General features: G+C 52.0%; 5 protein-coding genes across 5 annotated transcripts; 1 reads left to right on the plus strand and 4 right to left on the minus strand.

Moving 5' to 3' along the window:
- Positions 1–87: 87 nt before the first annotated feature.
- Positions 88–1488, minus strand: ASPZODRAFT_62869 (hypothetical protein; the record flags this gene model as incomplete). The annotated part of the gene is made up of 3 exons (XM_022729107.1): positions 88–435; positions 497–1306; positions 1378–1488. The coding sequence occupies 3 exons, from the start codon at positions 1486–1488 to the stop codon at positions 88–90; spliced, it is 1269 nt and encodes a 422-aa protein (XP_022582799.1).
- A 679-nt stretch (positions 1489–2167) lies between these two features.
- On the minus strand, positions 2168–3924 carry ASPZODRAFT_150578 (hypothetical protein; the record flags this gene model as incomplete). Its single annotated transcript, XM_022725638.1, has 2 exons — positions 2168–2311; positions 2377–3924. 2 exons carry the CDS (start codon positions 3922–3924, stop codon positions 2168–2170), a joined length of 1692 nt encoding a protein of 563 aa, XP_022582800.1.
- A 2676-nt stretch (positions 3925–6600) lies between these two features.
- On the minus strand, positions 6601–7308 carry ASPZODRAFT_130268 (hypothetical protein). Its single transcript, XM_022722462.1, has one exon. It carries the CDS (start codon positions 7108–7110, stop codon positions 6607–6609), a length of 504 nt encoding a protein of 167 aa, XP_022582801.1. The 5' UTR covers positions 7111–7308; the 3' UTR covers positions 6601–6606.
- Positions 7309–9734: 2426 nt separating this feature from the next.
- On the plus strand, positions 9735–10630 carry ASPZODRAFT_62638 (hypothetical protein; the record flags this gene model as incomplete). The annotated part of the gene is made up of 2 exons (XM_022729093.1): positions 9735–10040; positions 10112–10630. 2 exons carry the CDS (start codon positions 9735–9737, stop codon positions 10628–10630), a joined length of 825 nt encoding a protein of 274 aa, XP_022582802.1.
- Positions 10631–10653: 23 nt separating this feature from the next.
- On the minus strand, positions 10654–11534 carry ASPZODRAFT_158046 (hypothetical protein; the record flags this gene model as incomplete). The annotated part of the gene is made up of 4 exons (XM_022726340.1): positions 11442–11534; positions 11276–11368; positions 10958–11198; positions 10654–10892 (listed from the first exon to the last, which is right to left on the minus strand). Exons 1-4 carry the CDS (start codon positions 11481–11483, stop codon positions 10654–10656), a joined length of 615 nt encoding a protein of 204 aa, XP_022582803.1. The 5' UTR covers positions 11484–11534.
- Positions 11535–12400: the final 866 nt, after the last annotated feature.

The following is a 12400-nucleotide window of genomic DNA, read 5'->3' on the forward strand; positions in this document are numbered from 1 at the left end:
TTTTTTTTTTTTTTTTTTTTTTTTTTCTGTTTGAAGATAAGACGTTGGGAAGATGAAACTATCGTGAATCCCCACAGACTCTCCGTTCTAAACTCGCCGGCGATAGACGCCGAGGGACCACGCCACGCGTAGGATGGCAAGTCCCCAGGCCATCCCGATGCTATCACGGATGACATTGAGCTTGCTGCCAGAGACCTCGTGCCAGCCAACAGGCACCTCTGCGACAGGGATGCCGGCGAACTCGGCAAGCATAAGCATCTCGACATCGAAGATCCAGCCCTCGGAGTGCATGTACGGGATGATATCCGGCAGGGCAGCGCGCGAGAAGAGCTTGAAGCCACACTGCGTATCCTTGATGGTTGCCGTCTTGGGCGGCGTCAACAGCCACAGTATCATGTGGAACGAGTGCATCAGGAAGTTGCGTAATTTGGAGCGCTATTTCGTTAGAAAAAAAAAAAAGAATAAGAAAAGAAAAAGGTCCAAGCATGAGGAATACCTTAACAACAGCTTCACTGCCGACCATGTGCGCTCGCGAACCCACCGCAACCCCCCGACCGCGAGAATCCTCGATGCCCCTGCAAGCGGTGACCAGCTTGCCCAGGTCGGTGAACTTGCTGGCGCCGTCCGCGTCGGCGAAGACGACGTACCGGCCACGGACGTGCCGCATGCCGTGAGTGACGGCGCCGCCTTTGCCCCGGTTCTGGCTCAGGGTGACGACCCGGATCGTCCCCGGCGGGATGGACACACCCTCCTCCTGTGTGCTGGACGTCCAGGGGCCCGAGTGCCTGCGCGGGTGCCGCGAGAGCTGGTGCTCGCGCGCAAACTGGAACGCAACCTCCTCCGTCTTGTCCGTCGAGCCGTCCGAGACAAGCAGGATCTCCCATCCTCGCGTAGTAGTAGTAGTATCAATATTATCCCCCGGTAGACCAGCGTTCCCATTCTCTCGCCCATTCGTCTTTGCCTGGCCATTAACCTTCCTCGAACGAAGCTGTTTCCCATCCTCTCTCTCCTGGCTGCCGACCGTCCCATATTCGTGTTCCAGGTAATCGACCGCTTCCTCCAACATCCCCATCAGCCGATCCTCCTCATTATAAGCCGGAACCACGACGGACATGAACACCTCGGCCGTTCCGTCGAGAACCACTTTTTCATCCTTCTTCTTCTTCTTCTTCTCCTCCTCCTCCTGCCAGCTCGGTAGCTGTTGGGGTTCCGTGACGGATCCGTCCCGCGCGAGAGACCGGTATTTCGTTTCCTCAGGGAATGAGGGGCGCGGCTTCGGCGCAACAGTCGAGACAATCACATAGACCTTATTTCAAAGAAAAATTAGCCCAAGACCCCTCAAGAGATATATTAAAGAGAAAAAAGAATGATGCTTACAAAAACCACGATTCCTATCAGGGTGGCTAGCACCGCCCCCAGAAGCACATGCCAGGGCACTGCGGCCAGCGTCCTCGCGCATTGCAGACAGGTCTGCCACGATTGTTCCATTATCTCTCCGTTGCTCGATCACTCTTCGATTTAATAACTGTTGATTGATTGAAGCTTTCGCTGTACACTGTAGTTATGGGGTGAGCAGCGGCTCAGCGCAGCTGCCCGCAGGGCGACGATTAGACCAATGCTCTGTGCAGGGTGCTCAGCATGAGACACATCGCGATGGAAGCACTAAGAAGCGGACAAGTAGGTTAAACTTCATAAAGGAGCAAAAGATATACAGACAGATCAATGGATCGGGCAAAGGAAAGAGGGGAGAACCGAGTCCTGAGTCTCCCCAGGTGTACTCCGTAGTTACCAGATGTCCTTTTTGCTCTGAACTAAAGTGGGACGTGCCAATCGCAGCTGCGCGGCCGAGCAACGTGGATTCTCCGCGTCAGCTATGGGACCGAGGAGAGGACTCAAGGCAATAGTTTTAAATTATTATTGACTCCTTTATTCAATTCTCTATTATTATTCTCTAGATTTTGGGTTGAATGCAGTTCTATGGCAGCGGTTGATATTGCTGTACTGCCATATGGACAGGATTAACCAGAGAGTACTTCTTGTACTGGCTGGAATCATAGACTTGAGGATCCTTTCCTGACAGAAAGGAGGTCACTGCACATCGGGCATTGATAGGACCTTATTGCTAGGTGTAGAGTCAGGGCTGATCTGATCACCTACTAGTACTGGACTAGAATTTAGTTATAGAGCAAGTGGTGGTGGAGTGGAGTGAAGGAAAAGGATCATGTTCCTCGGCCATCTCATTTAGTGCACAGGCGTATGGTGTTGCGGAAAATGTCTTTTGTGTAGAGTCATATGTCATCCAGCATTGGAACTGGTTTGTTAGTTAAGAGGACGAAGGAGAAGAAGAGGAAGAAGAAGATTATAAGAAAAACCTACTGTTGACAGGCGCACACCAAGCCAGAGACAACGGTGGATGCGCGAAATTATCAACGATGGGGTCTCCATCAATCGCCCATCGTCCTCACTTAAAGCATTGTCGAAGAAGCCAGGAGGGAAGTAATGTGGGCTCCAGACCTGACCACGTATAATAAAATCCTCGGGCATCTGCTGCAGACTCCCGGTCTCGGCACGCGGGAACTCGACACGCTCAATCTTGCTGGCATCGACATTGGGCCGTATCATGGAATTGAGAAAGGTCGCGATGCTAACCCAGGGGACCAAACATTCAATATACTTCATGCTACCCTGGTTGAGACAGAGGCACCAGATGAACGCGAGCGAAACATGCACGCTGGGAAACACGTTTTTGTCCCCAACTCGATCAAGTAAAATAGAAATAGTATGGAAGGCCAGATAAGACCCATGGAGCATGGTTGACGATGGATTATGATGGACGGCATTTGGATAGTCTGCTTCACTGACGAGCCGACTCGCCTGCGACTCCTCCCAGTATTGGGTGGCAGACAGGTAGACCTCTTCCATAGAAGGGACGAGTTCTTCTTCCATCTCATTATTCTTATTACCATTAAATTCCCCAGGCAACAAAGCGCCGATGCTGCCGTATTCAAAGATGGCAGCAAAGTTGCACGAGACGATGTGAGCCCCTTGAAGCCGGAATGTGGTGCCTGACCGCCCGATATAGTCATCTAGTAGATCTAGGAATTGCCTTGCAAATGAGAGGAACTGAGAAGAAGACCCATCCCGAGTGAAAAGAAAGCCATGGGCGGTGACAAAGGCCGTGAGGGCGGCGTAGTGACGTTGACGAACCACAGGCTGAGGTCGACTCAGGAGTGGGTCAAAGAGAAGAAGAATGCTCTCCCTGGTACTGGGGAAGGGCTGCACGGTGGTTAAGGACTTGGTATAGTAGAACAGCTGCTGAACCACATCTGGCCGCGCCAGAACAGCTAGGTGATGTTGAATCCTCCCCACGCCGGGGGTCTTATCAGCCGCTTTATTATACCAAAAGCGGGCGACACCGGCCCAGATCTCCCGGTCCCGCATGTCAACCTCTTCAACAGCCATGCGATAGCGGGCGAGGTCACCCAGGCATTCAATCCATGTACCTTCAAAGGCAGGCACGCTCTCGACCAAGAGGGTCATCATAGAGTACGCCAAATAGATAAAGGTTAGCATATACTCCAGGGAGTGCGGCAGCCGGCTGCGCAGAACCTCGAGAAAGGCGTGGATGCCATAGCGCCACATGCGAGCGGGCATAGAATACTTCTCGGCCAGTTTCTGCAGACCGGGGCTCGCGAACGGGTGTTGTGACGCCAGGAAGAAGTCATGGTGTTCATGTAGGAGGGTGCGATGCAGGGCTATCAGGGTCTGCCATTGGGCATGGGAGAGGTCATGTTTGCTGTCGGACTGCAGCTTGTCGATCTCAATGCACTTCTTCTCGACCATGGTCAGCCCCGCATAGATTCCTCGAACTTCACGAGTCAGTTGCTCTTCCGTGATTGGGTGGGTCTCTGGTTGGAGAAACATGCCATTTGCATCAACCAGCTTAGAACCCTCGCCATGATGATGATTATGATGATGGGTGCCTGGCGTGGATCCACGTGGTCGTTTGTGGCTGCTGGTGCTATGAATCGGCGGCTGGGCTTGCAGTTTTACTTCTGTGCGCAATGGCGAGCCCTCTCGATGATTCTGCTCGCTGCAATCGCAGGCCGGCTCTGCGACCGCCTTGGGAGTCGCATCGGCACCATGGTGAACCGGTCGCGTACCTTGCGATTCCAAATCATGAGCCGGCCGTTTCCGACGGCCTTTGAATCCATCCGGACTATGCCTCGGCGAAGGAGGATGCAGCCGTGTCCGATGTGCTACACTGTGCGATGATATTGTGGCTCCAATATCTAGTTTCCGAACGTCGGGCAGGCCACCCGCCGAATACGGCCGCTGGATTGATAGGGAGGGCTCGGATGGAGAGGCGGAATGGGCGGTTCCTGAGTCCACCGTGGTAATGTCCTCGAGGGTTAATCTAGATGATCGCCTACAAGATTAGCATGAGAGGGGGGGGAAAAAAAAGGCAACAGGATGAGGAAATAAAAAGGTAAATGACGGGGCATAGAACGAGAGACAGACTTCAACTTGTCGTGATCGACAGGTCTCGGACTGGTCCTGCTATCATCTCCACCGACTGCATCCAACGATGGCGTTGTAGCTCTTTCTTCCGACGTATGGTCGCTGCTCATTGCACGTATAAAAGGGACCTCCTCATCCAGAAAGCTTCTCGTTGCAGGATGCACTGGCAACTCACATAGTCTGCAGAATGGAATGCAGGGATTGATTGTCAGCGAGCATACAAGAAGAAGCTATGACTGGACAGGATGGAAAAAAAAAGAACACGACACGTGTAGTTGAGGCTTAGAGACACGGGGCGCCAGGAACCGGGGGTCTTATAACAACAGAAGCCGAGATAGAAACATACCACCTAGAGGATTAGGCACACGCGGTGCGCAAAGGCAACGAGCACCACAGAGCAGAAGTCGACTGAAGCCAGCTAATAAAGCGTCGGGCTGAACTTCATCTTCTAAAAAGGTTAAAAAACGACCGCCTCCAGCTGCCTGATCTGAAAAGGCTATTGATTAAGATTATTATTCGAGAGCACTAGAGTCCACAACACGAGGCAGAGAAGGCAGAATTAGGAGATGAGGGGAAGGTTGAGGTTTAAGAGGTTACTTTGCCGTGTGGTTGCCTTGTTCATGACCTCACCGACACTCCGCTTAGGTACGGAGTACGGTAATTAATTTAGTTACTACCTCCTACCTCTTCCTTACTAACTAAGTACTAACCAACATCTACCAACATCTACCAACAATCTAACCTACCAACTTGATATAAGGCTATAACCTTCTCAACTTCTTTTTCTCATTCCATCGACCTACATGTTGACGTGTCTCATGAGTTGTCCTATGGGCTCCGTATCCCGGTGACTTGGAGAACCTTCTACCTCACCACTGATATCACCCAGGATTTAAAGCCTTGTACAACAATACGGCGACATCCAGTCCAGCTGCTAATCACAAACCGGTGGCGATCCGGGAAGATGAGGAATATCCCAGGTGGAGAGGTGTTTGACTTTTGGGAGCAAGCCTCATCGAGAAGAGAGTGAGGCTGCCATATAAACAAACAGTTACAATTGAAATAGCTAGATGGGCAACTGTATCACTCCTATCCTACCTATCTAAGCTATCTCATCTATAGCTAATGTAGTAGATCTATATCTAGATATATTAGCTATCTTCTTATATTTCAATTGGTATTGATCCATAAATACAGAAGAACTGACGATGCATACTCAGGTAAATGCAATCCTTCAGGCCAGTACCTCAGGTAACCACCTAAACAAGCGTGGGCCGAAGGGTGATTTTAACCCGATACAATCATATGACAAGAGGATCAGAGCATCTGTTTACCAGATATTAGGTATTGAATCGAGTCTACCTACGAGATACACAGATCTGATATGCCATGCTCGGTACTAATTATAGGGAGAAAGATCTCGCGGCTGACGTTGGATATCTACCCAAACATTTAGGAAATCATTTACTACGGAATTAGGTATTATCTTACATTATAACTAGGTACTACTAACTACCTAGGTACATATTTAGCGCTTAGATACATACTTAGGTACATATTAATTACCTCAATACAAGCCAGCTGTGGCCACTCGGCTGAGGCAAGTTGCCTGGTGGCCCGCATGCTGGTATTCACCCGGGTGAAAAAGATAAACCCCCGTTGGTTTACTCTGCTTACTATGGAGTAGGAGGCAAGGTTTATGGAGTACCTGAGTCCAAGTACTTGTAATCCGTACAGATTAACCATGTAGTACGGAGTATATGGAGTGTTCTAGATTTAAGAATCTTGGCAGGCGAGATATCATATTTCGTAGTTATACTACAAAACGCGTGCTGGGTTTTGTATTCCTCGAGGCAGTGGTGGATGCTGCAGAACCAACCATCTACAGACGATAATTACTAGTAATTACAGCGAGCAGATAGAACATAACTAAGGCTCATTCAATTGCTAATCAATTGCTAGAAGATAACCGGCAAGGCAGAGATCACTACGAGTTCCATCATGAGTCCAATCCACAGCGAATCGAAATGCGAAGACTCTTGGCCAATCGCTGACAATTCTGGGGTGTGCGTGTGTGTGTGTGTGTCAGGAGAAGAAAATCCGATACTGGCTTGTCAGAACACGAACTTGACTCCAAAAAAAGAAAAAAAAAAAAGAATCATCGTTAGACGGGGTGTTTACCTTGTTCATGACATGAGTCCGACACACCGGGCAGAGCGAATACGTCTTTGGACGGGTGCCGTCGACGCGACTCGATGGGATATGCTGTTCCGCGCACCACCGGCACAGGACCGCATGGCCGCACGGGATAATCACTGTGTCCACCAGCTGAGTCATGCATATTTTGCACTCCAGCGTGGTCAGCAAGTCCTTGGACTCCTTGGGCGTCGGTCGGCCGTCGTTCTGGTTGTCCAGCCCCTTCTTCGACTGGGAGCCGCCTCCAGCCCCCCCGAGGGCATACATGTCGCTATAGTACGACATCTGCATCAGGGTGTTCACGTCGTAGCGGCGCTGCATCCGTGCCATGTCCTGCGATGTAAGCACGGGATACAGCTCGCCCATACCCAACGAGGGCGTTTCCGGGAGCATCACCGCACCGCCGGTCTGCGTGTTTGGCTGCGAACGAGTAGGAGACGCCCCCGCGGTCAATGGCCGAGGATGGGCATCACCTCCACCGCGAGCGCGTCGACGAGTATTCTGTTGTCCGCTGCCGTGAGCAGCAGCCGGGACTCCTCCACTGGCCGGCGCTGGAGCGGTGGTGGACGAGCTCTGGCTGCGGTGGTGGCGTCGGTGGGGTTGATTGGTCGCCCGCGCAATTCCAGACTGCGAGGCTGGCTGCGGTAAGGGCTGCGTGTCTATCTGAGGGCGGGCAAAAGGGTGTGGATGAAGCGGAGGGACGTCCGGACTCGACGAGGCAGTCTGGCTATCTCGGCTGAGATCAGGATGGGCCGCCGTAGACGGATAGGCGGGCGTGGTTCCAGATGGCAGGCCAAATGAGGGTATAGGAGATCCGTAGTACGGGTAGGGGTAGGAAGTCAGCAGGCTTCCGTTGTTCACATAGCCATATGGTGCCACGCGGGTAGCGCCTGGACCTATGGGCATGGTGCGTCTTGGGTAATAATATTGGTGAAACTGGGGGGAGATTCCGTTGGTGATTGAATTGTAGAACTCTGCTGGGAATGGGCCTGCGACAGGAAACGAACTACGTGGATCGACAGACACGTCGCTGCTACCTGTTTCGCCTGCCGTGGGGTTGGTGGAACCTGAAATGCCAGTCATTTGACTGTTGTTTCCTGGTAGCCTGTAGTAGGGTTGGGACAATTCTAAAGGAGATATAGAGTTCAGCTGAGTGACCAGGCTGTGCTTGCTTGATTGCTTGCTTGCTTACCTGGATTGATGTGGCCAGCCTGGGGGGGCAGATGGCCGTGGACGTTATTCTGCACCAAGTAGGGAGTCGGCTGGTTGGATGTCTCTGGGCCAAAGACCTCCTGATGGGTAGGCAGCTGGAAATTGAAGTCATCTCCGCTCGAGGGCGCCGCCGAACGAGACGACGCTGACTCCATGACACCGCGTCCTGACACGCCAGGCGAGCTGGACACGCAGAGGGAGGGGTTGTCGACGAGAGGGTATCCCCAGAGCTGCGTGGTGTTCAGCAGCCTGGAGACGCCTTTCTGGATGGCCTCGAACTCTGCTCTGAGAGCAGTCAAGGTATCGTAGCGGCCTCTTCTCGCTCTTGGGGCCACACGACGGATCGTTGGCGGAGGGCTCGAAGAGAGAGGAGTGGTAGAGGAAGCAGGAGACGAAGTCGCGTGTGTTGGAGGGGTGCCCTCGCCCTCGACGCGAAGGCAAGATGAATGCGGAGTTTTCCAGAAATCTAGACCACTAGGAGTGAAAGCAATAAGTGATATTTTCACAGACAAGAACCTTCCAGATGCTCTTTTAAATCCAGATTCAGTGACACATAAAAAGGTGGGGGATTTCCACCATTAAAGGAAGAAATGACCGATAGTGTTGTTTTATAGATATTTTTTTTAAAGAAAATATAGGAAAGAAAATAGAAAAAAAAAGAAAGTCAAGGGAAAAACGCACTTTGACAAATCCGACAGTATTCTATATATGCTCTCCTCCCAGAAGACAGGGTAGATGAGCTCGAGAGATGGTTGATACAGACACAACAGATAGGTTCTAGCTGCAGACACCCAACAGCATACTTGTGGACGCAACTAGACAGGATGGAATGAGAAAGCCCAGTAAACATGGTTCGAAGCTCATCCGGAGTAGAGTAGCGAGCCCAAAGAATGGTTCCCTCCAGTGTCTCTTTCTGTCAGGAAGCTACTACTGATTGTTGGAATGGTGATAGATTCACGACCATGCGCCAGACCAGCAGATTTGTCTAATGCCCATCATCGAGAGACAGAGCCCTGAGGGGAACTTTCACGAGGAGGAGGAGGCTCGGCTCAACACATGGTAGAACTGCTCAACCACACCGGGGCGATTCAAGGTTCTATCAGCAAGGCTGACGTTGTGCTTCTGGGCCTCGACCACACTTGACACAAAAAGTATAAGCCAGTGGGAACAGAGAATAAGAAGAAGGAGAAGGAGGGAGATGGGAGAATGGAATGGCAGGGAGGGGAGAACAAAGACTGTAGGAGCTGAGCGTGAGCAGCATCCAAGGCCTGCCTGCAGCAGTGGCAACTCACACAGGCAGCTGGGCGGGTATTGGCATCTGCGTCTGACCCCGCAGAGCGAGGGAGAGGGGGGCGTCTTTTTTTTTATCGGATGGACTGGAGGTATTAATATGCGAGCGACGCTGCATGCCCGCGGAGGCGGATTTCCTGGTTTCGAGCGACGACGTCTGTTCTAGTCATGCTACCGCGTAGGAAGGCGGGGGAGGGAAAAAAGAAGCTCAAGCCAGGTCAGGTCAGCTTCCGGTTGGCAATTCCCGCTCGTGTTGGCGACGTCATCTAATCATTCTGGACGGAACTTCTCGTCTCTTCTCCTTCTCTCGATCTGCAGTCATGATTACTGGTACCGACTGACTTTTGTTGGTGCTGTCTGTTCGTTCCGTCTGCCTCTTGTGAATGAAGACTGGTCTGTGGCGAACGCTGCGACCGGGCCAGGGACCAGCGCTGGTGTTCGCTCTGGTCAGGACAATCCATCCCCGTTACCTTACAACCCTGACACCTGCCGGTGAGAAAAGGAGAAATCTCGAGATGGAGGGGGCATTCCAGGGGTTACCGATCCAGTGCCCACCCGATCTGTCGCCAAAGCAGCTGTGGCAGTTTCCGGCCTTCCAGATCTGGGTCTCCACTCTGCGGCGATCCTTGGCTCGCCAGGGGCAGCCATCCCATGAATTCCACGCGTGCCCTTATGTTCTACGCCAGATCGAGGTCCAGGCGGTGGATTACTTTCGTGGAGGGCGACTGGGCTTTGTAAAACTCAAGGCGGACGTGTCAAACGACCGGGGGGAGTCACTGCCCGGGAGTGTGTTCTTGAGGGGGGGCAGCGTTGGTATGCTGGTAAGGGATCTATTGGTAAAACCCCTCATGGATCCGCATTCCGGATGGTAACTTTATTCTCTCATCGGTAGCTCATCCTCCAGCCCGACGATGTGCCAGACTCGTCATCCGACACGGACAAGCGGGCGGTCCTGACCGTCCAGCCGCGGATCCCCTCGGGCTCGTTGGCCTTTGCGGAGATCCCGGCGGGGATGATCGATGACAGTGGTACGTTTGCAGGCGCGGCGGCGAAAGAGATCGAGGAGGAGACAGGGCTCTCTATCCCGCAGGAGGAACTGTTGGACATGACCGCGCTGGCGCTGCAGTGCCGTGGGGAAGGGCGTGACGGGGAACAAGAGCTGCAGAAAGCGATCTATCCCTCTCCCGGTGGGAGCGACGAGTTTATCCCGTTGTTCCTTTGCCAGAAGAAAATGCCCCGAAAGGAGATTGAAGCTCTGCAGGGCCGATTGACAGGGCTACGAGACCACGGGGAGAAGATTACGCTCAAGATCGTGCCCTTGGAGAACTTGTGGAAAGAGGCTTTGCATGACGGGAAAACCCTGGCCGCCTGGGCTTTGTACAAAGGATTGAAAGATGAAGGGAAAATCTAGATAGAAGGGAAAAAAATGAGACATCACAGGTTCAGCTTCTTTGCCAGCTCAATCCCCTCTGCCAACGTCCCAATCCGCGCATCAACCGCATAGCCCTCCTGCTCGAGTTTCTTCAACTCGTCAAACAGCGATGCTAGCGGGACGGTGAAGCACTCGATAAATTCGTTATCCTCAAGCTGTGGCTTGGGGTTCTGGTTTTCCGGCAACGACATGTCCACCCGCACATGGACCATGTTCAAATTGGTATTGCAAAAGCCGGGATCTTCAATTACAATTAGTGAAAATCTTATTGTTATTTTTTTTTTTTTTTTTCAGAATGATTCTCACCATTATACATGACTGTGCTGGTCTCCTCGGCCACCCCGACGTAGCCCGTCTCCTCCCGCAGTTCCCGTACGGCGCATTCCTCTGGCGTCTCACCGGCATCGATCAACCCTGCGGGCACCTCTATCGTGATTTTGTCGATAGGCGGTCGATACTGTTTCTGCAGGAGGAGCTCTGGACCCGTCTCTTTCTGCAGGATGGTCACGATGCCGACCCCGTCGATTGGGCAGTTAGCCGGCCGTGTCTAAGATAGCATCAGCGAAATGCTTCCCCCCCTATGCCCCTCCTATGCCCCTGTCAAGCTGCGTCAGAAACACGCACCGTTCTCTCTGCTGATTCCCATGTTCTCTCCACCCCCGTCGGGTCGGTATAGGTGGTCTTGACGAATCGAATCCATCTTGCCTCGGCGGGGTCCTGGACCGGTTTTCATTCAGGTCAGCGCGTATCCACGGGTCGGCACCTTGCAGACAGGCAACTTTGTCCGTACCAGTGGGCTCCGGGAGAGTAATTTGGATTCTGACTGCGACATTAGTGGCTCCTTTGATAAAGTGCAATATCTCTAGTTAGCTATGGACACTCTGTTCGGTGAGGTAGTAGGTAGCAAGTACTCTCTGTCCTTGGAGGAGGGGTTGGCCTCAGGGCTAGCCCTTATCTTATCGAATACCGAGGTAATTCCTTCGATTAATCAGTTTAACTACCTCTTACCTATGATCTATTGCTGATTTGTGGTAATATTACTAGCTCTTTATGACTGAGTCTATTAATCTTATGACTGAATACTGAACCTAGCCATCGCCGTAAGTCTGTACCAGTAGCCTAATGTCCTACATGTATCTAGTATTTCCGATTCGTCCAGGACTGTCAATAGGTCCGGTACCTTGCCTAGTACCTACCTACCTACTACATAGTAGCTACCTTGGAACACATATTGACAAATACTTTGCCTAGGGACAAAGCACAGAGTACCATCTAGGTACAAAATACTGCGTACTACACCGGGTGCATCCAGCACCCCATGACCTCAAACCTGTATACGTTTTACGCTCTGGACTCGGAATCACCTGCCATCCCCTCCCGCAGCTGCGATGGTGCCCGACAGACAAACAAAATCAAGTATTCTGTCCTCCCCTACTCCGCACGTTCACCTATTGATCATGTGGTCATCGGAGCCGGCCTGTCATTTGCACCATAATCTGGGGGATGGGGGTTCGGGATGGCCGGGGCCTGTCAAAGGGCAGTGTCAAATCTCCAGGGAACGGAGAACATTTGCTTAGGGTGTGCCCTAGCGGCACTGATGGTGGGCGTTCAAGAGGACCGTCACCACATAACAACTACTGCGTACACTATATCACTTGGAAAACGAATATCACTCGAAATAAAAAGAGAGATAGAAAAGGCTGTGGTATCGCATTTAGTCTCTATCTGATGATTGCAACCTCATGTGGT

This window comes from Penicilliopsis zonata (assembly GCF_001890105.1).
Source record: "Penicilliopsis zonata CBS 506.65 unplaced genomic scaffold ASPZOscaffold_4, whole genome shotgun sequence".
Classification (NCBI taxonomy): Eukaryota; Fungi; Ascomycota; class Eurotiomycetes; order Eurotiales; family Aspergillaceae; genus Penicilliopsis; species Penicilliopsis zonata.